General features: G+C 52.1%; 14 protein-coding genes across 14 annotated transcripts; 8 read left to right on the top strand and 6 right to left on the bottom strand.

The window, feature by feature from the left end:
- Positions 1–104: 104 nt before the first annotated feature.
- Positions 105–1,405, bottom strand: SCP_1302800 (hypothetical protein; the record flags this gene model as incomplete). The annotated part of the gene is made up of 7 exons (XM_027763577.1): positions 105–231; positions 279–415; positions 471–581; positions 686–818; positions 869–1,074; positions 1,125–1,251; positions 1,320–1,405. 7 exons carry the CDS (start codon positions 1,403–1,405, stop codon positions 105–107), a joined length of 927 nt encoding a protein of 308 aa, XP_027619378.1.
- Positions 1,406–1,569: 164 nt separating this feature from the next.
- Positions 1,570–2,115, bottom strand: SCP_1302790 (hypothetical protein; the record flags this gene model as incomplete). Its single annotated transcript, XM_027763576.1, has 1 exon — positions 1,570–2,115. One exon carries the CDS (start codon positions 2,113–2,115, stop codon positions 1,570–1,572), a length of 546 nt encoding a protein of 181 aa, XP_027619377.1.
- A 648-nt stretch (positions 2,116–2,763) lies between these two features.
- On the top strand, positions 2,764–4,166 carry SCP_1302780 (hypothetical protein; the record flags this gene model as incomplete). The annotated part of the gene is made up of 2 exons (XM_027763575.1): positions 2,764–3,924; positions 3,987–4,166. The coding sequence occupies 2 exons, from the start codon at positions 2,764–2,766 to the stop codon at positions 4,164–4,166; spliced, it is 1,341 nt and encodes a 446-aa protein (XP_027619376.1).
- Positions 4,167–4,606: 440 nt separating this feature from the next.
- On the top strand, positions 4,607–6,844 carry SCP_1302770 (hypothetical protein; the record flags this gene model as incomplete). Its single annotated transcript, XM_027763574.1, has 6 exons — positions 4,607–4,725; positions 4,775–4,880; positions 4,929–5,117; positions 5,575–5,757; positions 5,819–6,243; positions 6,475–6,844. 6 exons carry the CDS (start codon positions 4,607–4,609, stop codon positions 6,842–6,844), a joined length of 1,392 nt encoding a protein of 463 aa, XP_027619375.1.
- Positions 6,845–7,764: 920 nt separating this feature from the next.
- SCP_1302760 (hypothetical protein) lies at positions 7,765–8,028 on the top strand (the record flags this gene model as incomplete). The annotated part of the gene is made up of 1 exon (XM_027763573.1): positions 7,765–8,028. The coding sequence occupies one exon, from the start codon at positions 7,765–7,767 to the stop codon at positions 8,026–8,028; it is 264 nt and encodes an 87-aa protein (XP_027619374.1).
- Positions 8,029–8,117: 89 nt separating this feature from the next.
- On the bottom strand, positions 8,118–9,041 carry SCP_1302750 (tRNA (guanine-N(7)-)-methyltransferase; the record flags this gene model as incomplete). The annotated part of the gene is made up of 3 exons (XM_027763572.1): positions 8,118–8,626; positions 8,722–8,929; positions 8,985–9,041. 3 exons carry the CDS (start codon positions 9,039–9,041, stop codon positions 8,118–8,120), a joined length of 774 nt encoding a protein of 257 aa, XP_027619373.1.
- Positions 9,042–9,297: 256 nt separating this feature from the next.
- On the top strand, positions 9,298–12,193 carry SCP_1302740 (Citrate synthase, mitochondrial; the record flags this gene model as incomplete). Its single annotated transcript, XM_027763571.1, has 11 exons — positions 9,298–9,330; positions 9,400–9,507; positions 9,565–9,632; positions 9,685–9,737; positions 9,796–10,055; positions 10,109–10,200; positions 10,254–10,427; positions 10,478–10,859; positions 10,918–11,080; positions 11,135–11,195; positions 11,497–12,193. 11 exons carry the CDS (start codon positions 9,298–9,300, stop codon positions 12,191–12,193), a joined length of 2,091 nt encoding a protein of 696 aa, XP_027619372.1.
- Positions 12,194–12,297: 104 nt separating this feature from the next.
- Positions 12,298–13,566, bottom strand: SCP_1302730 (Protoheme IX farnesyltransferase, mitochondrial; the record flags this gene model as incomplete). Its single annotated transcript, XM_027763570.1, has 1 exon — positions 12,298–13,566. The coding sequence occupies one exon, from the start codon at positions 13,564–13,566 to the stop codon at positions 12,298–12,300; it is 1,269 nt and encodes a 422-aa protein (XP_027619371.1).
- Positions 13,567–13,831: 265 nt separating this feature from the next.
- On the top strand, positions 13,832–15,210 carry SCP_1302720 (U1 small nuclear ribonucleoprotein 70 kDa homolog; the record flags this gene model as incomplete). Its single annotated transcript, XM_027763569.1, has 5 exons — positions 13,832–14,141; positions 14,193–14,257; positions 14,312–14,453; positions 14,522–14,885; positions 14,940–15,210. 5 exons carry the CDS (start codon positions 13,832–13,834, stop codon positions 15,208–15,210), a joined length of 1,152 nt encoding a protein of 383 aa, XP_027619370.1.
- Positions 15,211–17,097: 1,887 nt separating this feature from the next.
- SCP_1302710 (hypothetical protein) lies at positions 17,098–18,702 on the top strand (the record flags this gene model as incomplete). Its single annotated transcript, XM_027763568.1, has 4 exons — positions 17,098–17,104; positions 17,156–17,513; positions 17,572–17,705; positions 17,762–18,702. 4 exons carry the CDS (start codon positions 17,098–17,100, stop codon positions 18,700–18,702), a joined length of 1,440 nt encoding a protein of 479 aa, XP_027619369.1.
- A 516-nt stretch (positions 18,703–19,218) lies between these two features.
- SCP_1302700 (Actin-related protein 2/3 complex subunit 2) lies at positions 19,219–20,440 on the bottom strand (the record flags this gene model as incomplete). Its single annotated transcript, XM_027763567.1, has 6 exons — positions 19,219–19,243; positions 19,297–19,637; positions 19,697–19,947; positions 20,029–20,267; positions 20,317–20,363; positions 20,426–20,440. 6 exons carry the CDS (start codon positions 20,438–20,440, stop codon positions 19,219–19,221), a joined length of 918 nt encoding a protein of 305 aa, XP_027619368.1.
- Positions 20,441–20,669: 229 nt separating this feature from the next.
- On the top strand, positions 20,670–22,623 carry SCP_1302690 (hypothetical protein; the record flags this gene model as incomplete). Its single annotated transcript, XM_027763566.1, has 10 exons — positions 20,670–20,673; positions 20,731–20,781; positions 20,840–20,884; positions 20,936–21,007; positions 21,069–21,199; positions 21,260–21,370; positions 21,424–21,466; positions 21,516–21,992; positions 22,055–22,214; positions 22,272–22,623. The coding sequence occupies 10 exons, from the start codon at positions 20,670–20,672 to the stop codon at positions 22,621–22,623; spliced, it is 1,446 nt and encodes a 481-aa protein (XP_027619367.1).
- A 547-nt stretch (positions 22,624–23,170) lies between these two features.
- SCP_1302680 (Cytochrome c oxidase subunit 6B) lies at positions 23,171–23,726 on the bottom strand (the record flags this gene model as incomplete). The annotated part of the gene is made up of 6 exons (XM_027763565.1): positions 23,171–23,230; positions 23,291–23,298; positions 23,371–23,471; positions 23,534–23,567; positions 23,623–23,654; positions 23,710–23,726. The coding sequence occupies 6 exons, from the start codon at positions 23,724–23,726 to the stop codon at positions 23,171–23,173; spliced, it is 252 nt and encodes an 83-aa protein (XP_027619366.1).
- Positions 23,727–23,929: 203 nt separating this feature from the next.
- Positions 23,930–25,291, top strand: SCP_1302670 (Pre-mRNA-splicing factor 18; the record flags this gene model as incomplete). Its single annotated transcript, XM_027763564.1, has 6 exons — positions 23,930–24,127; positions 24,186–24,666; positions 24,715–24,812; positions 24,875–25,014; positions 25,071–25,169; positions 25,231–25,291. 6 exons carry the CDS (start codon positions 23,930–23,932, stop codon positions 25,289–25,291), a joined length of 1,077 nt encoding a protein of 358 aa, XP_027619365.1.
- Between the last annotated feature and the right edge of the window lie 131 nt (positions 25,292–25,422).

The following is a 25,422-nucleotide window of genomic DNA, read 5'->3' as shown; positions in this document are numbered from 1 at the left end:
GTAGAGTTAGTGGCAGCAGCAAGTAAGGTGAGGTTCGTGCTAGATGTAAATGACACAATAAGCACGTATGGCCAAAAAAAAGCAGATAATTACCATCACGAGAATCACACGGTGCCGGATTGCACAGCTGCTCGAGCTGCGCGCTGAACCTTCAATTTGGCGGAGGCAGATTGTGGCCGGGTTTGCTTCTTCATGCCGCCTTGGCCCTTCGCGGTTGTGCCAAATACTGCTCTGAATGTGCGGTGTGAGCACAAGTAAAGCTCAGGCACGAAACTTACTTGTTCCACCATTCCAGTGTTGCTTTCCCCCATTCTTCATCCTGGAAGAACTTGAGAATTTCGAAGAAGAACTTTTCGAGGTCAAAGGTCATGTCGACATTGGACCACGAGTGCTGACTGTTCAAGAGAAATCGAACCTCAAGTGCACCGTTAAAGAATGTGATCAACAGATGTTCAAATAGTAGTACTCACGAGGACCGCCAAATACGCGATGTTCCTAGGAGTCACCTGAGTCATGTCATACTTTTTTGTGAGGGGAGGACGTCCGGGTCTGCTCTCGCAGTTTCCGTGATCGGACACGCACTACCGGGGCTGGTTATCAAAGACTTGAAGCACTGCATAATGCCATTAGTTGAGTAATACTACTGTAACACTATGATAGATTACCCAGTGAACATAGTACACACCTTGAGAAGTAACGGGTGCCTGAGCAACCCAGCATCCAATTCGTCGGGGTTGTAGAGAGCTTCATCATACAGAAATGAAGGGAACTCGTCAGAGGGTATATCAATCTCACCGTCGCGCACTTGGCGGCAAAATCTGATAAACGTCATTGTCAGTATAAAATTCGCTCGCGTACAGACACTTACCCATCCGAATCATTGAGGAACTCTGTGAGCATAGACTGTAGGCAAAGTAGCCGGCCGGTTGTGATGTTCTGGAAGCCACGCTTCCACTTACTGTCTTGTGGCTTCAACACAGGGTAGCTGTCACTGAAATCTGGCAGGTAATTGACAATGCGCTCGTGAAGTGACCCGAGGTGATCTCCACGAGCGCCGGTAGCATAATGGTTAAGCTTGTACAAGAAATTAGTTCCCAATAAGTAAACTATATGCGATGACTTACGTAGGACCCAAGGACATCAATGGCATTGATGTTGTCCCCCATGTATACTAGCTGATCCTTAAGACCAGGCATCAAACCAAGAATCACTTTGAAGGTGTAAGCGAGCTCTTCACGTTCGTCTTTGCCCCTGAGAATAAAGTAAAGGTCATTATATGTGCATCAAAATGACCCGTACATCCACTAAGGCGAGCTCACATCGAATTGAATGCTTCTTGGGCCTGTGAATCAAGTTCATCATCGTCATCTTGTTGCGAAAGCAGGCCAAGTTGAAGGGCTTGCATTGGATGTGCGAATGGACTGATGGTGCAGGGAATAAATCGGGCGCCATCGTGGTGTGGCTTAAGTGAAGGGAATACTCTGCAAAAAGAAGCTCACTGCAATTAGTACGAGTCTGTGTTTGTAACAGGATCATACTTCGGGTCACATCTCTCCACCATGCCCCTCATTAGCTTCTTGGTGCGGCAGCGTTTCTGTGGCACTGCGTTGGACTGATCGTCGATCTCAGAAATCCGTGCTTGCGGCCTCGGCTATGATCTTCCTCCTCATCCTCTTCCTTGTCCTTGTCCTGTTCCTGTTCCTCATCCATGTCCTGTTCCTCTTCTCCATCCTCATCCTCATTTTCAAGCCCTACCTCGTTGTCATCGTTGTCCTTGTGCATGTCGTGGTCTGAGTTGTATCCGTCTTCATCCTTATCCGTGTCACTGTTTTCGTCTTCGTCACTGGTTTCGTTCACGATATTTGCTCGCTTCTTGTGGTGGTAAACTGGTTGTCGATCGAGATCTGCCTTCGTCCTCTTCTTCTTGAGTGGAACAGCACCTTCATTTCCATTCTCTGAGCCTCGGGTGCCGGTGAGTGCTGGACGAGAGGCCCGCAAAGATGCCGGAGTTTTTTGAGAGGAGTGCGAGCTGGCTGGGGGGTAGCAAGATGGCTTAATCGATGCGACTGGGTTCTGGCGAGAGGGAAATGGTTTTTTGACATTGGTTCGACCCATGGTGAGATGACAATGAGAGGTAAAAGGCAAGGATTGGTGTGCAAAGGAGGTATGCATACATAGAGGACACGGTCACGTGCCGGTGACGCAACGCGTCTTCGCGTCTGTCACATGATCGCTCCTTACACAGGAATTCTAAGTCTCGAGTTCTGACAATCTCTCCTTGGGCTCAATGCGGTGGGCACACTTACTACTCATATTTTTACTGGCAATATCTATGACATTAAAATGCCTGGGGTGTCTCAAGGAATTCAAGCACGCTCGAGGACTCAGCAATCACACTGGGCCATGCAAGAAACACCGTGAGCTCACACGGAAAGGACTTCATGCACAGGAAGTCAAACACCAGAAGAAGAAAGCAGAGAGGAAAGGGAAGAAACGATGCCGTGAGGAGATAAGGGATGCAAATACAGACCTAGTGGAAGGGGTGAACCATGTACGTTATCTGTTGAGTTTTGAGTGCATTTATGCCATCCCCGGAAACCTATACCCATTCAACAACATACTTTTTTGATTTTCGTCTTGATGCTATACTGATATATATATTAGGATTTGGTTGGACTGCAGGAGCTCAGGCACGATGCCAGAGAAGGGATGCCGATCGAGCCTGATCCTGGTGGTGAAGTAGATGCACATCCAGCAGTCTCCATGAGGTCTGGTCGACGACTTCATGTCCCGAGAGGTCTCGCCGACTATATTCCTCAACCCTTCCGTGGTATACCAGCACATATACCCAGGCCAATGCATCTGCAGAGGAGATGCAAGGGAGCAGCTGATCCAGTTGATGCTTCACAGCTGGAGGTAGACCGTGCTGCTGACATCGCTCCTATGGCTGTGAAGGATGTACCTGATATAAATGCTGCAGACCTTGCTATCAAGACTGAGCTGAACACCTTTAGATTGTACCGTGTCTATGCAGTCAAACCCCAGAAGGATCCAGAGGATGAAACCACCCTGGATACGTTGTGCGACTCACTCACTCTAGCTACTGCACCAGAAACGACTGCACAAGGGCGTAGTCCTCCACACTGTTTGTGCCAAAAGTTCACAGACACTCTGCAATACACGCAAGATAATTTCTTCAGCCCCTTCCTGAACACCACTACCTATCGCCTTATAAACTGGATGTATCGGCCTTCTGATACGAAGTCCATTGAAGAAATGGACAGTCTCATTCATGACGTGTTGCTTGCTGATGACTTTGATGCCACACACCTCCAGAATTTCAGCACGGTGCGAGAGCTGAAGCGGCTAGACAAGCATTCTCAAACTTCAAATGCTTTCTCTGCCGATGATGTCTGGGTTGAAGGCACTGTCAAGATCCACTTGCCTAAGGAACACACTCGATTCAAATCCGAGGCTGATGCCCCCGAGTTTGAAGTCTCCGGCATCTACTATCGCAGGCTTCTCAAGGTTATCAAGGCCGCTTATCAAGATACTGCAGCACGCATGTTCCACTGGATACCGTTCAAGCTATTCTGGTGCCCTTACTATGACAGCTCTGAAAACTCTGACTCAGACGATTCAAATGCCAACGCTGGCGATATTCGAGTTTACACCGAGTTGTACAACTCCGATGCCTTTCTCGAGGAAGATGCGCACATACGTTCTCAGCTGCATGAGCTAAGCGAGGATCCTAACATCGAGATCGCCATTGTGCCAATTATGTTATGGTCCGACTCAACACACCTAGTAAGTTTCGGGTCTGCAGCACTTTGGCCAATATACGCGTACTTCGGGAGCTTATCCAAGTATGTACACGGTAAACCCAGTTCATTTGCCGCACACCATCTTGCATACCTACTGATGGTGAGTCAGGCCTTATTTGACGATAGTTTTTCATATCGTACTTAGTATTTACACATTATCAGTTACCAGACACAATTCAGGACTTCTACTGGGAAACTTTCGGTATTGCGGCCACCACTGCCGTTCTCAAATACTGCAAACGCGAACTGATGCAGGCCATCTGGCTGCTGTTGCTTGACCCGGAGTTCATGCATGCGTACAAGCATGGCATACTCATACACTGTGGCGACGGGATCTTGTGACGACTGTTCCCGCGGTTCTTCACCTATTCCGCTGACTACCCAGAGAAGTGAGTCATTATATGCTTTCATTCATATGGTCCTAATTCGTTATGAAACAGAATTCTGCTCGCATGCATAAAGTACCTTGCAAGATGTCCTTGTCCCTGCTGCTTGACTGAAAAGTCGAAGATAGGAGCCATGGGCACCTACACAGATGCACGCACACACGAAATGATGACAGTTGGTTACAGGCGAAGATTGCCATGATGCGCGGTTGGATCTTTGAAAAGGGATGTACACTCACAAGCAAGACCATCGCTCGCGTTCTGAACGTGAAGTCCTTTCTACCAATGCAGATATGCCTGTTTCTTATACATTATCTCTCTCTCTCAAATATCTGTTGTCTTGTATAGAGCGCATTCTCCACTCGCCTTTCCATATTCAACTTCAATTTTTTTTCAATGTTCATTCCGGACTTGATGCACAAGTTTGAGCTAGGCGTATGGAAGGCGATCTTCACCCACCTCCTTCGCATTCTTTATGCCGTCAGTGAGGATGCAATTCAGAAGTTCGACATGCAGTATGTCTCTGCTTCTGTTGAGGACAGTTATGTGCTAAGTCAACTCTAGATTCCATAAAGTTCCAACATTTGGACGTGACACAATTCGCCGATTCAGTAACAATGTTTCCGCGATGAAGAAACTGGCTGCGCGCGATTTTGAGGACATTCTCCAGGTATGCCGCTGTCATAAACTGTCCAAACATCACATTGACTTCTTTCAGTGCTGCATTCTGGTATTCGAAGGCCTAATCCCCTCTAAGAAATACAACAACATTGTCATGGACCTGCTCTTTGAACTCACAGCTTGGCATGCCTATGCGAAGCTTCATTTGCACACTGAACACACCCTTCAGGTGTTTGAACGTGCAACAGCTACACTTGGCGCAGCTATCTGTCACTTCAGGAAGACAGTATGTTCAGCATTAGGAAGCTTCCAAAGGAGACTGCAGCACGAGGATGACGCAAAGCTGCACTAGCAAACCGTGCTGGTGGTCATGGCGGCACCTCTGCAAACACGATTGATCCAAAACGCAAACAACTCAATGTCGAAACGTACAAATACCACTCTGTTGGAGACTATCCAGCTACCATCCATGAATTCGGACCAACAGATAATTACACAACCCAGGTGGTGAGCAATACCCTATAGTGTCATTGCGTGCACTGAATCGATTACTAACGCTGTCTTGTCCTCAGGGAGAACTTGAACATCACCATGTCAAACGATTCTATGCACGCACGAATAAGAGGAAGCACGTGTTTCAAATAGCCAAGCACCAGCGTCGCGAGGCACTCCTACAGAAGATGAAGAGATGAGAGAAAGAGATCCTGGATCAGGAGGCACAGTGCCAGCTTGACCGCACTCAGGATGCAATGGACTTCGACGATGATCCCGAGGAGCCTCTGGATGATACGCGCCTTGACTTCGCTGACAAAGAGCCACTTCTGCGCACATCCCCAAAAGTGCATTACCACATGTCCAAGTCACAGCATTTCTGCGAGGACATTATAAGCTTTGTGATACGGAACAAAGGAGATCCCGCATTCAAGGTGCGGTAACTTCCTGACTACTTCCAGTACATTTTCGATGACAAATTCTTTCGCAACACAGATGTTCATGCCGTCGCTCAAGGATCACCTTCTCACTCGCCTTACTGGTCGTGCATACAACGGCGATGAAGACACGTTCACACACAAGGAACACAATCAGATCTTGTTCCTCGACAACAAGCTCTACCGGCACAAGGTGCTCCGAATCAATTACACCATGTACGATATGCGCCATGCCCAGGATTCCATAAATCCTCGCACACACCCCGATGTCATGGTGCTATCACACGAAGATGGCGAAGATGCTGATCAACACCCTTATTGGTACACCCGTGTCGTTGGAGTCTTTCACGTCAATGTGTGTTATCGCGGGCCGTTACCGATATCCCGACAGCCACAACACATGGACTTTCTGTGGGTACGTTGGTTTGGTCGCGATCTTACAGCACCAGGTGGCTTCAAGACCCGCCGCTTGCACCGTGTCGGGTTTGTTGACATCGACGACTACAAGCCATTTGGCTTCCTCAATCCTGACGAAGTCCTCCGAGGAGTGCACCTCATTCCAGCCTTTGCCCATGGATGAACATCTGACCTTCTACCGCCTTCCATTGCACGACGCTCTGAAGACAACGATGAGGACTGGCTATTCTATTATGTTAATATGTACGTGCTTTCCCTGATTTACTTCATTTGTTGCATTTTCTTACGGTCACTCAGGTTCGTCGATCGTGACATGTTCATGAGATACCTCGGTGGTGGTGTCGGACACAAGGGAACAGGTATTACCCTGCCAACGGTCGGGGATGAGATGGATATAGACGATGATGAGTCAGATGATGACAAGTCGGACGATGACGAGTCGGACGATGACAAGCAATCCGTGGATTGTTTGGTGCAAGATGAAGACGAAGGTCAGATTGGACAGGAAGAAGATGACTACAGCTACAGGGATTCGGATGACGATGAAGATGAGCAGGGCACTGGAGGCGAAGGAAGTGATCATGAAGAGGTTGAAGAACTTGGCCCGGAGGATGGCGAGGATGGTGAAGAGGACGAGTATGGCGACGAAGGCTATGCGCCGCTGTAGAACGCAGCACGCAAGTACTCCTGGGACTTGTAACGTTGTGGTCATGTATTATAATATGCACCTATATACAAAATGACTGCCTACATCTGTATACCGTCTGCATACCCAACCGGACTCTGCCGGGATATGCATATCTATGTCGGGAGGACTTTGACATGCAAACTCATACCACCTTGCTTGCCTTTTACAGCTCGCTGCATCGCGACGCAATCTGACCCCCCTGCTTACAAACCCTGCCTGGCGTTGCAGAGTTTGGACACTTTTGCTGATGAACAAGGTCACTATTTACGGGCTGCCTACGGGAGACTAGGGCCATCATACATGTACAATGTTAGGCCGGATGTTCCCACAATGTAAGGAACTTAGATATTAGTCCCCGTCTCCGGTGTATCGCTCAGACGGAAGACGCCAGTATGAACTGCGGGACAGCACTATAGAGCTCTCTCAGCAAGGTGTTGCAGATGGCTCGGCCACCTTGACCCATGGCCTGACTCAGGTTTCTGTGTCCGTTTTCGGACCTTGGGAAGCCAAGATGCGCTCACTGACACTCCACGATCGTGCAAACATTAATGTGGAAGTGAACATCTTGCCCTTCAGCACCGGAGAGCGACGTCGGCGAGCTCGTGCGGACCCGACACACTCCGCTATTCTCTCGATGCAACTGATCGTTATCTGACTAAGTCTCCAGGCGAGTGCTTGAGCTTGCGTCCACGGTCAAGTCGACTTTCGAGCCCGTCGTACAGACGAACCTTTATCCCCGCTCTCAAATCGACATCTACATCCAGGTCCTTCAACAGGATGGCGGACTACTGCAAGCATGCATCAATGCGACCACTCTCGCGCTGACCACGGCAGGCATCCCACTGTACGATTTCGTGTGTGCTGTCACTGTCACTGGTGGAGTGCACTCAGCGTCGACAATGCTCGATCTGAATATGTTGGAAGAGAACGACTTGCCCCATGTCACAGTCGCGGTCATACCCAGGATCAAGAAAGTCACTCTATTGACTCCGGAGACGCGATTACACGTAGACCGATTTGCGGACATATTCCGATTGGCGTGTGAGACCGGGCAGACGATCCACAAGGAGATGAAGCACGCTGTCAGCAACAGGACGAGCATGTTGATTGAAGCGATGGGTACAGGGCTGTCTCACGGTATAGGCAGTGGTGTATTGGAATGAGACGATACTGGATGACCCAATGAATACAAGTTAAACTACGTGGCGTGGTGTGCAACAGGTGATGAGGATAGTCGGGAATGAAAACATGATTATACTCGAACAGCTTCCACCCGTCTAAAACAAGCCAGCCACTTCTGGCCATTATTTCTCTCAACCTTGCGCCCTTCCTCGGTGCCGCTGAAGACCGCGTCTAGGATCGCGCCCTTGCCTTCGTGGCGAAGATCGTCTTCGCTGACATGCTGGAACAAGGGAAAGGCCTCCAAGTGCGTTCTCATCCAGTCGTGAAGATCGCGCACATCAGTGATGGTGTACACGATGCCTCCAGGTCGAAGAACGTAAGCATACTCGGCGAGCAGAGTCGGGGAGATAATGCGGGCTTTGTGCTTTCGGGATTTGAAGTGAGGGTCAGGAAAGAGAAAGAAGAGTGCAGATAGAGAGTGCTTGGGAAAGTAATTGGGGGTGAACTTCATGGAGTTTGCGCGGACGACAGAGACATTTTGATATTGACCGGGGGAGGACGAAGGGGTGTTGGACGTTGCGCGCAGAGCGAGAATGCGATCTCGGACGTATTGGGAGACTTGTACACGGATTTCCATGCCTGTGCACAGAAAGAGGGCACAGTGCGAATAGGCGCCCGGGAGGAATCGCGATAGTCAACGTCGGGTGGACGCGGCGAGAGAGTGGAGTACTAACCAAGCATGAGCGTGTCGGGAAAGAGAGGGGCAAGGGCGATGAGTAGGCCGCCGAAGCCGCATCCGACATCAGCGAACTCGGGGGTCTTTCCGGAGCCGGCAAAGGCGGGGTAGAGGATAGACCAGTCACAGGCGTGGGGAGAGTGCGGGTAGCTGAGGGCATGGTCGGAAAATGGATTAGCATGTGCACGCTGCCTATAGTGCCTTTTCTGGAGGGGAGGAGTGAGCAAGCGGGGGCCGGAGAGGAGGAGGAGAGATGGGTACCTGAGGTAAGAGAGACTCCTGCGGAGGGGGGCGAGTCGAGCGTTTGCGCTTTGGCATTGAGGTGCAGGTCGTAGGCAGCGGCGTCGAGGACGAGCGTCGTCGTCGTCGTCGTCGTCGTCGTCGTTGTCGCCGTGTACGCTGTCGGACGCGGTGCGGTCGCAGTGGCCGACGTCCGCTCGCCGACAAATCCGAGAGTGTGGGCACGTGACCCGCGTCAGTGGGGGATAACTTGCGCCAACGCAACCTCGCATCTGCTGCTCATTCTCTTCTTCTTCTCTTCTCTTCGTCCTCTTGTCGTCCTCGGTTTCTCGCCATGGCCTCTGCCTTCCGCGCTGTCTTCAAGCAAGTGCGTATTTTTCCATTCTACTTCAAGTCACATGAACTCATCACCTGCACTCGTCATACTCCGTTCTAGTCACGGCCTTCCGCTCTCGCACCTTCGGCCCGCTTCGCCTCCACCTCCTCAAAGACCGTCTCCCTCAAGGACAGGCTTGCCGATCTCATCCCTGCAGAGATCGAAAATGTATCCTGTTCCCCATCACTCACATCTTCACTTCCCGCTGATCATATCTTGGACCAGGTGAAAGCCACGCGTGCCGCGCATGGAAAGAAGTCTTTTGGTCCCGTCCTTGTAGATCAGCTCTATGGGTAAGCCTTCCCATTTTTTGGCGGTTTATTTCCTCCCTTACAATCCGTTCAGGGGCATGCGAGGCTTGCCTGCGCTTATATGGGATGGCTCCATTCTTGACCCAGGTTTGTTCTTCCTTTCATTTTTTTTGCCTTCGTTCTCATGCGATGTTACACATCTCAGAGGAAGGCATCCGCTTCCGTGGAAGGACCATTCCCGAGTGCCAGGAGCTCCTCCCCCGAGCTCCTGGTAGTTCTGAACCTCTTCCGGAGGGACTCTTCTGGCTTCTCCTAACTGGCGAGGTCCCTACTCAAGAGCAGGTTACCGCACTTTCCAGGGACTGGGCAGCGCGGGCTACTATTCCCGACTTCGTGGAAGATATCCTCGACAGATGTCCGGACACTCTGCATCCTATGAGCCAATTCAGTTTGGCCGTTACTGCCGTAAGACTCGCACACTTCCGGTAGTTGACCTCTGTACTCATATCTTGCTCCAGTTGAATCGCGATTCCGCCTTCGCCAAGGCCTACCAGCAAGGCATTTCTAAAAAGGAGTACTGGCAGCCCACCTTCGAGGACGGTATGGACCTGTGAGTTTGCATATACCGTCACCTCGCCGATTGTGTACTCATTTGTCTCACAGCATCGCCAAGCTCCCCAACATCGCTGGCCGCATCTACCGTAACGTTTACGGCAAGGGCAAGATACCCACAATTGAGCCCAACAGGGATTACTCTTGGAATCTAGCCCATCTATTAGGGTTCGACCAGGATCCTGCTTTCGTCGACCTCTTGAGGCTTTACATCACCATTCACAGGCACGCGTTCCCTACAATTATAGTCGCGGGAGCCTGACATCTCGTACTAGTGATCATGAAGGAGGTAACGTTTCCGCACACACCGGCAAGTTAGTGGGTTCGGCTCTTTCCGATCCGTTCCTGGCTTTCAGTGCTTCCTTGAACGGTCTTGCTGGGCCTCTACATGGCCTCGCCAACCAGGAGGTGCTCTTATGGTTGCGCAAAATGCAGTTCAAGATTGGCGAGAACGCCAGCGATGAAGCTGTCAAGGAATACGTCTGGTCAACGTTGAAGGCTGGTCAGGTCGTCCCCGGATACGGACATGCCGTCCTCAGGAAGACCGATCCACGCTATACCGCTCAGCGCAAGTTTGCGCTCAAACACATGCCTGATGATCCTCTCTTCCAATTGGTTGGCCAGGTCTTTAAAATCGTCCCCGACATCTTACTCGCGGTAGGTACCATCTGCATGGAAATTGTCGTACGCACGCTGATACGTTTCATCTCTGCAGGCCGGCAAAGCGAAGAACCCCTGGCCCAATGTTGATGCCCACTCCGGTGTGCTGCTGACGCACTACGGACTGAAGGAGATGCAATTCTACACCGTTCTCTTCGGTGTCTCCCGTGCCTTTGGTGTGACTGCCCAGTTGATCTGGGATCGTGCCCTCGGTGCTCGTGAGTAGATATTCGTTGACGACTTCGGCATGATAGCTAACTGTATCTCTGTAGCTCTGGAACGTCCGAAATCGTACTCTACGGTGGCTATCCAGCAGATGTTCAAGGACAAGCCGTAAAGTTGGCGCACCTCACCCGCACTGTGTAAGAACGGAGAGCACATTTGGCCACTTTTTTAAAAGGGGCCGAGGATATTCACGATGATAGACACTCCAGCCATAGAGTACCTTAGTCCATTCAGTACATGTAGTGTGTTTACGTAATAAGCTTTCGTAAATGAACTTGCTCTCGAACTTGTTGATCACTTCCATGTCAGACGTTCGTGCGTTGCTCAAAGCGAAACGGCAAGAGATCCACGTCAACCACCCTCTTGCGTCGTATACCTCCAGTGGGCAACTACGATGCATTGCTTGCAGTACTATTGTCAAGCAGAGCTCTTCCTGGGATGGTCACGTTGGTAGCAAGGCTCATCGCACTAATGCAGCGCGTCTCAAGGAGCAACAACGCCTGCGAGAGATTCAGGAAGAATCGGAGAGGAAGCGCAGGGCAGCGGAGAAGGATGAAGAAGAGACCGTGTCCAAGAGGCAGAAGGTCCAAGAGGAAGACAGTGAGGACGACGAGGCGCCTTCGCATCCACGAGCTGGATTCCCCGCAGATTTCTTCTCTGACCCTTCGCGAGCTCCACTGCCACCGCCATCCGACGACGAATCCGATGAGGTAGCTCTTACAGTTGACGCCCCAGTGGACGCCGTGGACCTGGAGTGGCGGCGATTTCAAGAGGCAGTTCTCAATGCCCCGGACGAGCGCGAGGCGTACGAGCGCGCGACCGTTGTTGCTGAACCCGTATTGGCTGTCGAGTCCCCGAGCGGCTTCCCTCCTGCTCAGACCGATGTTGGCCATCAAGTCTCGCAACACGAGGAAGTGGTAGATCAGGCCGAGTTGAGGAGAAGACGAGAGCAGGAGGAGAGAGAGTTGATCATGGACAGGCTGCTGGACGAGGAACGCGCGCAAGAGGAGGCGGACGAGAAGGTTACTGTTTTGAAGCTCAGGCTCAATGCGTTGAAGAAGCAGCGGGAGGCAGCGCGCAAGCTCAAAAGCAAATCTGCACCGTGATCCAGTGCTAGATAGCATTAATGCGGTCTACTCTGTAAGTCGCCAGGTATGCAAGGGCCCGAGTATTTACTCAAACGGTACCCTTCTTCAATTGTAGGGTTCCCTCATTCACGTACATCCTCTTCGTGTTCTTCCGCTCGGACTCCAATCCATGATCCCCAGTCCATTCCTCGCTTGCAGAACATCATCAGACCAAGCATGACCGGGAGATACCACAGACTGTGTTGAAACACTTTCCGCGCATGTTTCTCGCTACCACTGCGCCAGAACCTCCATGCGGCCTCTGCCCAGATAGCATTGGGGATGACGCTGGCGATTGCGAATGCCCAGGTGGTGAGCCCGGAAATAGGCACGAGGACTGAACACACTGGAATGAGTAGGAGTGTGTGGCGGAGAGAAACCAGGGCATTTTTGGCAGGTGAGACGACGGATAGCATACGATAACCGGCCTGCGCGTACGATTCTCGTACAAGATGCGACAACGAATTAAAATGAGGAAATTGCCAGCTGTATAGCAGCATAAAGAGTGCCAAAGGCGCGAGTGGGTTGTCGATGAGATGTAGGTCAAGCGTGGTCGTCGAAAGGAAGGACGGGAGGAATAATTGGATGGGATAGGAGGATGACGGCAGGAGCTGTCCCCCACAAGCTGTCCAACCCATCAACGGCGGCAAAGCGCCAACCACCGCTCCCACCCAAGTGCTGAAGACATTCCTGCGCTTGAGCCAGGTGTACGCCCCAGCATAGAGGGCAATGTTAGCGGCACCGAGAAATGCAGTGATGGGATTGACCATGGTCCAGAGAACAGCTGGCCCTGCAACCCCGGTCACGACAGCGAAGCCGGCTGCATGGAGAGGGCTAATCGCTCGTCGGACGAGCGGTCTCATACGGGTGCGAGCCATCTGAGCGTCGAACGGCACCTCTTGCAGCTGGTTCAGCGCATTTGCAGAGGCTGAACATAGGGCGGTGCCGGCTGCGGTGGAGAGAAGGACTGGCAGAGAGGTGGGTAGGGGCGACAATGCCACGCCGGCCATTGCAGTGAGCACGACGAGCACGGTTAGACGCGATTTAGACAATTCCGCATATATGCGCAGAAGGCGTCGGGGTGTGAGAGTCTCGGAAACCTTGAAAGCTCGGATGGTGGAGGATTGGGGAGTTAATGCCTGTGAAATTGGAGTAGAAGGCGAGGCATCCTGGTAATGAGAACGGTGAAGAGGGCCCCATCTGTCGTTGTGAAAGAAATACTGAGCGAAATTGTTGGCCTTGGGACTGGCAAGGGATGACCCTGCCCGAACTGCAGCACGCGGTCGGTGGCTAGTGCGCCGCAGATTGGCCGTACAGCTACGGCAAAACGAGGACGGCTTTACGGCATGCATGCGAGCTGAAACTGTAGCTGCTGAAGGTGAAAGATCAGTGAGAAAAACGTACAGGAAAGGAGGAAGAATACAACCGACCTGGCGGGAGGAGAACAGCCCGCAGTTGGCGCTCACCAGTCCGCGCTTCTCACGTTCGACGTCCACCATCCTCGACGCCTTTCGTCGTCCACATTGGCCTGCAGTCGGCGCCGTCGTCCTTCACCGATCTACGTCTTACGCTACTAGTCGTCGCTGAACGCTATTTTCTCTGTCATTCGTTGTTACCATGCCCGGCACTCATCTTCTACCCCCAAACTTGCTCAAGCTTTTCGCCCCCAGGCCCCCACTTCCGTACACTCGCCCCCTCGACAAGGACATTGACCGCGTAAAGAAAAAAGCTCTCAATGGCGTCGGCCACATTATCGCCCAACTCCGGGAAGATAAGACTCAGGGGATGCTCAATTCCGGGGAGAGCGAGGGGATGGAGGAGGGCGAAGAGCCTGCGTTCACCTACGCAGAAGAGACCAAGCGTGCTATTCGCAGAGAGGAGCGAAAGAATAAGAAGACGGATGAATACAACATCGCCAAGGAAAATTGTGAGTGTCATCCTGACGCCTCACTTTACTCTTTTCACGCCAGACCCTCAGACAAACCTGCGGACGACCCCGAGGCTGTTGGCGACCCGTACAAGACCCTTTTCATATCACGTCTGGTATGCTTACTGCCTTACTACGAATAGTGCATTTCATTGACACCATGCTCTCAGCATAAAAATGCCACTGACAGTGATCTTCGTCGTGAGTTCGAAGGATTTGGCAGCATTGAACGGGTAAGGATTGTTCGAGACAAAAAGGGACGGAGTAAAGGCTACGCGTTCATCGTCTTCGAGCGTGAACGAGACATGAAAGGTACGCTCTTCGACACACAAACGGTGCATACTAACCCAGCGAACTACGACGATCGTGGTCATTTTTAGCTGCTTACAAGGAGTCCGACCGGTTACAAATAATGGGCAAAAGGGTTTTGGTCGACGTCGAGCGCGGTCGCACGGTAAGAGGCTGGAAACCCCGTCGTTTAGGCGGGGGTCTGGGCGGCAGGCCTAAGCCTGAGCCGCCTGCACCATTGCTCAGCGCGAAGGGCCCGCCCAGTGGTGGCGGCTTTAGAGGCGGATTCCGCGGTGGTGACCGAGGCGGTGGCTTCCGTGGTGGTCGTGGTGGCGGCTTCCGGGGAGGTGGTGGTGGCGGGTTCGGTGGTGGCGGTGGTCGAGGTGGCTTCAGAGGTGGCAGAGACGACTTTGACGGAGGGCGCGGTGGCGGCGGATTTGGTGGAGGCGGTTACCGGTATGTCTCCTGCTCTGACTGCCAAGAATGTTACGTCCAACGTGTTTACCGCAGAGGTCGCGGTGGAGGTATCGGTTATCAAGGTGGTGGTGGGTTCAGCGACCATGGGTACGGTGGTCCCCCTGGAGGCCAAGGCGGACCTGGCGGACCTGGCGGATATGGAGGCCCCGGCGGTGGGTACAGCGGGCCACCCGGCGGCGGTCCTGGTGGGTATGGTCCTCCGGGGGGTGGATATGGTGGCGGAGGTGGGTATCGCGGCGACCTGAAGCGCGAAGGTGGGCCCGGTGGATACGACGATCGTGACTCGAAGCGGCCCCGCTACTAGGAGTGATCGACCCTTGTGGTCACGCGAAGAAGTAGATACAGGATGCCTGAAGGTGACCGTATATCCTGCCCTCTGATAGGGTGTGTAAGTGGGGGGTGGGGCTTTCTTCTGCTGTTATTCCGGTTTGTTTGACATCTTCTAGTCTATCGCATCCGTGCGTAAGTATTGTTGTTGCTCTGTATTCTCTGCGCAGGTAATTCTCGAGGCAAGTATGTATACTCTTCCGGACGTTCACTTTGCAGGATTCCTCCTGTGACCGCAGTTCTGGCAGTTGGAAGGAACGGGGGTTCCGTGGAGCAGTGATACAGCCTGCATCTGTTGTATCATGGGTGCTCAGTACATGGCAAGCCGGTATGCAGGGACAGATAATAAGCCAGCATCCACAGCGGGATGACCCCTCTGACGGTATCGCGCCTCCCTACGCAGAAGGCACAGTCCTTAGTAAGTATACATCGGTAGCACATCTTGAGTTGACGAGGCCATGAAGGTCTCAGTATTTGGCAGCAAGACGGAGCCAATATGTGGGGAGTGAACCACGCGAAGAATGCGTATAATGTCGAAGAGATCGTGGGGGCCATTGATGTGCAACTTGGTGAGTGAGTAGATCACGATGCGGCGGTAGGAGAGAACATCACCGCTGAATGATGCGCAACGTGGTGGAACGGGAGATGAAGTCGTCGTTCGGCATGCCGGCATGATCGGTTTACTCGGGGGCTTCCGTAAAGCCAAACCCACGTGCCAGGACAGCCACCCTGTCACAGTCACGAGCTTTGTGACGACGGCGTTGGATGTGACGCGCTCCCGAATTCCTTTCGTTCTCCAATTTACGTCTAATGTTCTCTCGTGCGCAGATTATCGGTTTTTTTGTCTTACCTCGGGCAGCACCAAGCCATGCCTGGTGACATGCATGGATCACTAGTGGGTGTCACATGCCGCTGGTGCTTTCTTGCTCTGTGCGATCGATATACCATCCGCCGTACCCGGCAATAAGCCCCTTGCAGTTACGTCTCCCGGTATGTATCCCCCTGCTTGAATCCTGTTGATCGTACCCGTACATTAAGTCTGTATGTCCATAACACTTGCTCCCGGAAAAACAAGGTGTCTAATCTTGTTAGAGCCCCTACCGCCACTTTCCACCTCAGCGGAACTCCCACTTCAAACCTCGGCATAAAAGTTTTTTTGATGATCGCGATGTCGCCGCGGCTGCGAGCTCCTTCAAGTGCATGACGACCGGAAGACCCCGTCGCTTTTGGCTTCTGCAGCTTCCACCCCTCCGCCGGCAGAAACCCCATCAGGGCTCGCGTGCAGGTCATACTTTGCAACACACTGCCTGGACGCTTTCGCCATTTTTTTGCGTCTGAGCGCAGTGAGAGTGCGGGAACGACTACAGACGTGTGGTGTTCTCGAGACAATAAGCAACGACACACTCGGCGCCCCATCACGGTACGTGAGTCCCAGAGTGGGTCGGTGGCAGCACAATCAATTGCCGAAGATATAGGTTCGGCAGACCAAGTTAGTACCTGGACAAGTCCTTTGACGTACCTGGATACTTGGACATGGAGGCCTCCCTTTTCCTGAAACGAGAGACATGAAATCGCACTGGATCACCCTCTCCCTTTTAACGGTCAGATCGCCCACCTTTAATTCGCCTTACTATTCAACCGCGGGTGCAAACCTTTTCCCCCTGCTTTCAACCTTTGTCACCTTTGTGCTCAATCGTGAGTGTCACTGTCCCTCTTCACCGCTGAAGATGCTGCACGCTGACGTCTATTACATTTATAGCCAGGCGTCGCCGTGCCCTGCAATTGTTCATTTTCGTCACTGGTCAAAATCTCACTGCTGTCTCCCAATTTCCCCCCGTTCCCAATTTTCTCCCTTGTAGTTGCCATGGGTTGTGAGTCTCATCTATTGTGTGTGCACCCCGGTTTCTCACCTCAACTTACAGCCAGCAGCAAACAAGTCACCAATTCACTAGCGGGTGACGATGATCTACTTCCTGAATCCTCTGCATCTTCGCCGAGTTCTGTCTCCGGCTTTCTTCGCGGTGCGTCAGAGGACACAGCCATATCAACAGACACGGCATCGCCTTCGCTATCGATAGACAATCCCTCGTCAGCGTCCACGCACTCGAAGTCATTTGCAGCGAAGGGGAAGCGCAAACGCTCTCGCGTGACTCCAGAACAACTCTCCCATCTGGAGCGTTTCTTCGCGTCTGACAGGAGTCCTACGGCTGCCCGGCGGAAGGAGATCAGTGGTCTTCTTGGGATGCATGAGCGACAGACACAGATCTGGTTTCAGAACAGGTCCGCTCTTACTCCCATCCTACGTTGCAACAATTCTTGATGACTTGCAATCTCCTAGGCGAGCAAAGGCAAAGCTGCAGGACGTAAAAATAAAAGGAAGGGCCGGTCTGTCTGATCCACCACCCGACACGCCGCCGGAGCTGTGCTCAGGCTTCGACATAGATCTTTATAATCTGATTCACGAGGATGAACGTATGTTTCTGCCGCCGAGCACGTCACAAGTAATTCTTACGGATAGCATGTTACAGCCGTTACTATCATTCCATGTACCGACTTGTCCATTGGTACATGGCGCCGTGTGGCGTCGACTGTGAGCAAGCACGATCTCGTGGGGTACGTGTGCCAGGCGAAACGATGCATCACTTGGTTCATCTACTCTTCTGGGTTGGGCTTCAAGATTGAGATTAGTTTCGACATCGTCGTCGATACCGAGTTCACGAACGTATCCCCAGGTGTTGCCCTTGCTGCATTAAAGTTGTCACAGCCGCCAGCTTTCTACTTAGAGCATTCCGCATCCTCTGGCGTCAACAGCAGCTCGGTACGCTACTGGAAACGATGTGCCGATTGGACGGAGGGAATGCAGGCAACCAGAGTCCTTCGCCATGAAGTAATTGGATCGGAGATGCAGTTGTCTCACATAATACGGAATTTCAGCCCGAACGGAACTGTTGCAGAGGTCTCGCTATATTCACTGCCCCAGCGTGCAGAGGCATCGCCTGTGCTCCACCCTACTTCTTCGCTTCCACTAGCACACGAGGATCACTGCCGCGACGACATGTCACAATACGACGCGCAGTATCCGAATGGCAGTCGACAACGACTATTGGCTGCAGGCCCTAGCCACCCCCTCCAAAATTTCATTACTGCGCCGGCCGGCTGCTCACCTCCCTATCCTGCCGACCTTCCTTACCCGCATGTAGTCAGAACATTTCCACCAATGCATCTGCCTTCCTCTTACAACATGTGCGACGGCGATCGCAAGCCGCCACACTACGCCCTGCAATTCGAGCCACACCTCGGATTTCCACGTCGCATGTCTTCTTTTCCGCATTCCCATGCGCCGATACCTCAGTATCCATCTGCCTGCACGAACGATTCCAGCCCTCGTTCCGTATCTCCTTACGAGTGCCCAAACGACCTGGTCTCATCCGCATCGACTTCACACTCGTCGTTCGATGCGCCATCGTGACGGACGCTGAAGGCGCCGTTCCTCTCGCCACATTAGGGCGATCCGGTGGTCGCATTGCCTGGAGTACCTCTCCCACCAATGCAGGGCTGCGAGAATATCGAAAGTGTCACTATCTCGACATTCGGTTACGACGGAGGGCTGCCCATTCACTACTCTGAAAAGAGGAACACACCGTAGCTCTTCCAATTGGTACTACAACCATCTCTGCTCTCGATTGTCCTCCCCTTGACTTAACATAATTTTGCTCTACGATCTGTCGTGTAATTGTGGGCCTCGTCGTCACATGTGTCTTCTGTCGCACCTCATAAACTGCTCATGACTTGTATTCATCGTAACTTACTGATGTGCTGATATTACGGTTGACCGTTGCTCCATTCGTCTTTCCTGTACATATTATCTGCTTAATGACGTCGTCACTTGACCGGACGAGTGGCTCTTAAAATCCTACCATTCCTGACTGATATGTATTGATACAACGACATAGAATATCAAACACCTCCACATTCATACAAAAATTCATCGTGAGATCATGGAGCGTCCACTGCGAGGAAAAATTGTTAGCAATTCGTTCATGATGTGAGACCAGATATCTACCTTGCAGTCTTCCTGTCTACGACCGCTACTTCCGTCTTCGCCCTGTTGAGGACCTTTTGGAATTCGCTCACACGGTGCCGCATGCGCGAGTGCAAGTACGCCTTGGAACATTTGATGTGGTAGTGCAGATAGTCGCGGAACAACTGGATGTGGCTGATTGTTGACTCGGCCACGGATGGATTGGCGAAATGTCGAGGGAACAGGACAAAGGTGACGTAACCGATGTCTTCACTGACGGTAAGACCGGGGAGATGTCGAATTTCCAACGGCGGATCGCCCGTTGTGTACAGAACTTGCGGTGCGCTTTGAATCGTTGGTAGCCGTCTCGCATCAACGAATTCCTGGTGAGAATGCAGGCAATTCTAGTTAAAACGTAACGGACGTAGACTGTGATACATACCTGCAAAAATACTTTACCAATAATTCGATCCGTCTCTTCTCTAAATATGGTCGAGAAGATCACCGTGACACGATCTGGCGAGGCCTGTACGTAGATGCATTCTTCGTCACGATAGTGCATGGTCATGAGCTCTCCCTGACCACTTCCAGAGGCCTCTAACTGCTTCTGTGCCTTGAAAGCGACTTCGAACGGTGCAGCAAGAGCGTTGCGCCTCAAGGAAGAAAGTGACTTTATCAACGTGTCTCGTTGTTCTGGCCACATCAGGCAAATGTAGGAGTCAGTTCGTCTTACGCTAGACGCACGAAAGCTGTAGGTGAAGATGTGTAACTCACCACCTTCTGGAGGGATTTGTTCGAGATCAATCTCCAGGCTGACATTGTACTCAGGCTCCGGCGCTGGCTTCACCATGCGGCCGTACTCGCGGCTTAACACGTCGCGGACGCCATACTTCACCAGCTCATCCCAGCAGCGGATGTTCATGGAGAGGACAAGACCAGTCTTGCGCTCGGGGGTGGAGAGATGGAACCGGACACCATCGAAGTCCACAAACTGAACATCCAGAGAAGAAGGCCTGCATTTTAACGATGAGTGAGGAAGCGGGACGCGTGGTGCAAACTGACTTGATGAACTTCTCCGCGAGGGTGGTTTGGATGATGTAGTTGTTCGACTGTGCAGCATGAGTACTCAGTTCCATGCGGTCAAATGCTGTGCCAGTAAAGTGGACAATACCTCGAGCAGAATCATGTTGGAGTGCGAGGTAATTGCAAGGATAGCCGGGAGTGCAGGCGAGAGCCGCACGGCGCGCTGCGCGGGATAAGTGCGAAAATAATGCAATAATATTTCGAAGTAGCAGGCGCGGGAAAACGAAGGCTCGATGACCGATCTGAAGAATTTCAGTAGCTTGCAGCGTCTCTCAGCTTCAGCTTCATCGCTCGTACACCAGACCTTCGTATCTCCGTCCGAGATATACAACATGGGCACGTACTCTTTCCAGCTCCCCGGGACCCATAACTAAGTATGCGCTCCATGAACAGCACCCAAGAAGGCACAGAAAATGTCTCTGAACGAGTTCCTTGGTGATAACAGTGAGAAGTCGTCATAATCTCGTCCGGTAGAAATGGTCTAACATCACACGTTATATAGCCTTGGGATCGTGGGCTGACGAAATGGATGCTCTACCCACTGCTCGTAAGAACTTGCATTCTGTGGGAATTCCGAATGCCGATATCTTCCTTGCAGCGGCCGCTCGGTCGGATGAGGACCGTGCACGGCCCTCTGATCGTAGGAGGGACGATTTCCTGTCTTCACATCGTGCGTCTACTTTGTAGTGCCATAAATGTGCCGGTGGACAACCATTTCTTCCACATAACAGCCGATCGTGCCTCCGGGCATTTCCATGAAGATCTTCCCTTGCCCACGGAACCTCCCTTTACTGCTTTCATAGGAAACTTGGCCTTCGATCTTACAGAAGGCGAGTTGGAGGATTTCTTTGGCGGATTACAGGTACATCGAATGTAGTTTTCTACCTTCGCATGTTGACCGAAGTTTATGCCCCGTTCTCAGACAAACTCTGTCAAAATCATCAAGGATAGAGATGAAAAGCCAAAAGGTTTTGGATATATCGAATTTTCTGAATTGGAAGGCTTGAAAGAAGCCTTGACTAAATCTGGTGCAGTAAGTGTACTCCACAACAGCATTCACCAGGTTGTCTCATTTTGTCATGATAGAGCCTCGCCGGTCGCACTATCCGCGTGAGCGTTGCCGAACCTCGTATGTTCTTTGCCATCCTCGCTGTTCACCTAGTAACGCTCCATTCAAGCAAAGGAACGCTCTGGTTTTGGTGGTCACAGTGGCTTCGACGATGAAGCCAAATTCGCGAGCAACTGGAGACGTGAGGGCCCCTTGCCCGATCTGCCTTCTTCCCGTGATGCGTCAAGGAGACGAGATGGCCATCAGTCAATGCGGGAACCCCCTCCGCCGTCTGTATCAGATACGGCCTCTGATTGGCGCTCTTCTCGTGCTCCTGCTCGCTCTTCTACAACGACATCGCTTGACTCTGAGTCCTCATTCAGGCGTCGTGGATCGGGCTTTAAGGAGGGTGTCCCTCATGGGTCAGCCGAAACTGAAGACAGTTGGACCATGGGCAGCAGGTTCAAGCCAACTGCGCCTTCGGGGGAGGGACCTGGCAGCCGGTTCGGAAGCATGCGAGGCGTGGTTCCTCCGCGGGATGCGCCCAGTCCACCTGATGAAGGAGATTGGCGCAGACCCCGCACTCTTTCGCGGAATAGCACGTCACGTACGTACTACTTCTATTGTTAAAACTTGGCCTGGTTGTCTCACATTCGATGTGGAACGCAGCAAGCGGCTCAACACCTCCAACGCCTCAACTGGCCCGCCGCAAGTTAGAGCTTCTTCCCCGTTCTACCTCCGCATCTGCAACTCCTTCTCCTTTGGCGTCTCCGAATCCTTCTACCACCTCAAGTGCGCATCACCGGTCAAACCCGTTCGGTGCCGCGAAGTAAGCAACCTTATAATCAAGTGCTATTATAGCCTGTTCACAATAATAACCGATTAGACCCGTGGACGTGTCCGCCAAGGAGATGGCTGCTGAGGAACGCATCGAAAAAGAACGGGAAACGACCAAGGAGCGTGTTTCGCATCACACTATGTCCCGTACGTCTTCACACACGGCTTCGCTACGTGACTACCCGACAGCGCACGCCACACCCCCTGCCTCTGCTGTTGCTAGTCCGACCACTCCCCCACTCGAGCCACACAAAAGCCTTCCGTCTGCGGCCGGCGCGAATGTTCGACCATCATTCAGCTTTGCGAACGTGGCAGCGGGAAAGAAGGAATACGCTAATGATAATGTAGACGGTGATGAATTGCAAGAGATCATCGAGCAGACAGAGGAGGTGAAGATCTGAGAGGCGACGAAAATGAGAAACTGGTACGGGGCGATCTGCACGTTCACTCTTCCTCGCATCGTACGTATCTGTTGTTCTAATCTTATGTATGTGTGTGTTCTCTTTGCTGTCGACTACAATTACGTGCCTGCACTCAGCAGACCGTTCTATAGCTAGTTCACATCAAGGTTTTTGCCATGCGCGTTGCCGTTGCTGCTTTCGCCCTTCACGGGTGGACCAGAGCTTGGACACTGGAAAATACCTATGGACGTCATCTCCAGGGAATTATCCACCCTATAATTCGCTTAGAGCTCCGATACCACCGGAGACGTCCCTTTTCGGGGGTGTTACACCTAAAGGTTGCCGCCTACCGGCCGGTTTCGGGGATGAATGGCATCTAACCTTGGCAGTAGTCTTACCCACACACTACGCTCGTGCACTCCAATCTGCGCTTAAAGTATGGCGACATGGAATGCCAGAGATGTTGAGTATTCATCTATTTTTGCCTATCGACAATTGTAATAGACAAGAACACCAAGTACATGGCTGTCGCAACGCGTGAGACCCCTCACGGCTCCAAGGAGGCCGGGAAGGTGCCGTTCTCCCTCTGCTCATCCCACCTGGCGGTCTGGGAAACATGGCACAACAGTCAGAAGACGGAAAGGATAAGGTCACAAAGCAGACTCACCCATTCGTCTGAGGTTCCATAGGAACACAGTGCACGCGTATGATCAACAACTGGAACTCGTGTGGTAAAGACCGACTTACTAGGGCACAGCGAGTTGTATGCACGTTTGAACTGCTTGCAGGGTGCGAAGTCCTCGCCCTTGGCAGCGATACACTTGAAGTAGTCGGTGTAGTTCTGGAAGCTGATCAACCAGCGGGGAAATCGCTGAGCTTCGTGGAGGACGAATATCGAATTAATGCGCACCAATGCCTGGTCTGGTTGGTGTTCGGGAAACGAGCTGTGTATTGACTGTGTGAGTGGAACGAAACAATACTTGAATAACGAACACATACCGTCAAAACCGGCAGTCTGCAGGACGTATTTGCTAGCAAAAGATAATCAGTATTGGCATAAAAACAGAAAGAATACAAAGGGAATACCTGGAGAGATCAGACATAGCTAGCGGAGAGGAGGAAAGGTGGGACGAGCGGAAGTTGAGGTCGGTGATGTGACAGCCGTGCAGGCCCGCGTCGGTCGAGCTCGTTCAGTCTCGGCTGCCCTTCTCGGCCTCAGCCGCCATCGTTCCTCCTCCTGCCTTCCTCGAACTCACTCCCATTTTCTGATCACCGTGCTCATAGTGGCGGTCACCTGCCCGACGACATGGACGCCCTCAAGGCAGAAATAGCGACCAAGCGCAAAGCTCTAGAGCAAGAGCCTACAACTAATGGCCCTCGGCCGACGAAGTACATGCGTCGTGGCGAACTGGAGCGGTTGAGAGAAGAGAACGAGCGGAAGGAGAAGGAAGAGAAGGGGGAGAAAGAGAGACAGGAAAATGGGCAAGCAGAGGGAAGGGTGACAGTGAGTCGTTCGTGGGGCCTCTCAAGGTATCTGCAGCTCATGTGCGACTGGAGAACAGGCTTCATCCTCCCGTGCACACACCGATTCTCCTGCTCCTGCTCCGGGTACAAATGCCAGTGCCTCACCGGCACCGGAGTCTCGCCTGTCCTTCAATATCTCCAATGAGGAGACCATTCGTCGCCTCCGAGCGAAGGGCCAGCCTGTCCGTCTCTTCGGTGAATCTGACAAGGACCGCCGTCTCCGATTGCGTGCCCTGGAGCTCATCGAGGAGAAGGATCATGAGCGCCATGGCGGGCAGAACGACTTCAAGAAGGCCCTCGAGGACGTAGAGAATGTGGAGAGGTTGATGAGGGATAGACGTGCTCAGGAAGAAGAAGGAAGGGACAAAGGCAAGAAGAGGGAGAGTAGGGAAGGTAGTGGGTCGGACGTTTTGGACCTTGAGCTCATCAGGACGGACCCGGATAAGCTGTATCCAGTCATATATTACGCCCTCAAGAGGACCCTGAAGGAATGGGAAGAATGGATGGACGAACGCCCCGGTGCGTCAGTAGTTTCCCTTAGGAAGCAATGAAACTAAAATTCTGCAGAGCACGTCAAACGTACGACGCAGGGCAAACTAGCTGCTGCTACGCAGCGGCAGTCCGCCGAGTACCTAAAGCCGCTATTCAAGTTGCTTCGGTCAAGGGTGCGTTTATCTCAATGCCCTTTTCTTTGGCAGATCAACCTTAACGGTCATTGTCGTCACAGTCTCTTCCTGCGGACATGCTAATTCGCGTGGCTGAAATCGTGCATCACATGCAGAAGCGACAATACCAGAAGGCAAACGATTCATACCTTCGCTTATCAATTGGGAATGCACCGTGGCCCATAGGTGTCACCATGGTCGGGTACGTACTCTCTCCTGATTTGTGACGGTAGGAGTGGCGCTGACGCACCCGTACAGTATTCATGAACGATCCGCCCGCGAGAAAATCTCAGCAGACCAAGTTGCCCATGTTTTGAATGATGAAGTCAGCCGGAAGTACATCCAAAGTTTGAAACGGTATTTATTACTTTTGTCTTCAGTGAATGTGCAGTACTAACTCGACATATACGCTCCCCAGATTGTTGACGTTCTCACAAACGAAGTATCCCCCGGAAGATGTTACACAACTTATGGGGTAGCAAGGTCGATAATGTACGTTTTTTGTCACTCTTGGACTCATCGTGCAGACATGTCGTCAAATTGACCACGATCCCCTGGTTAAGCTTCTGAGTGTATCTATGCTGTATTACTTCATGTATATCTCCAGAGT

Source organism: Sparassis crispa (assembly GCF_003851025.1).
Source record: "Sparassis crispa DNA, contig_000012F, whole genome shotgun sequence".
Classification (NCBI taxonomy): Eukaryota; Fungi; Basidiomycota; class Agaricomycetes; order Polyporales; family Sparassidaceae; genus Sparassis; species Sparassis crispa.
The sequence above is the reverse complement of the archived record's forward strand: the minus strand, read 5'-3'. Positions and strand labels throughout refer to the sequence as shown.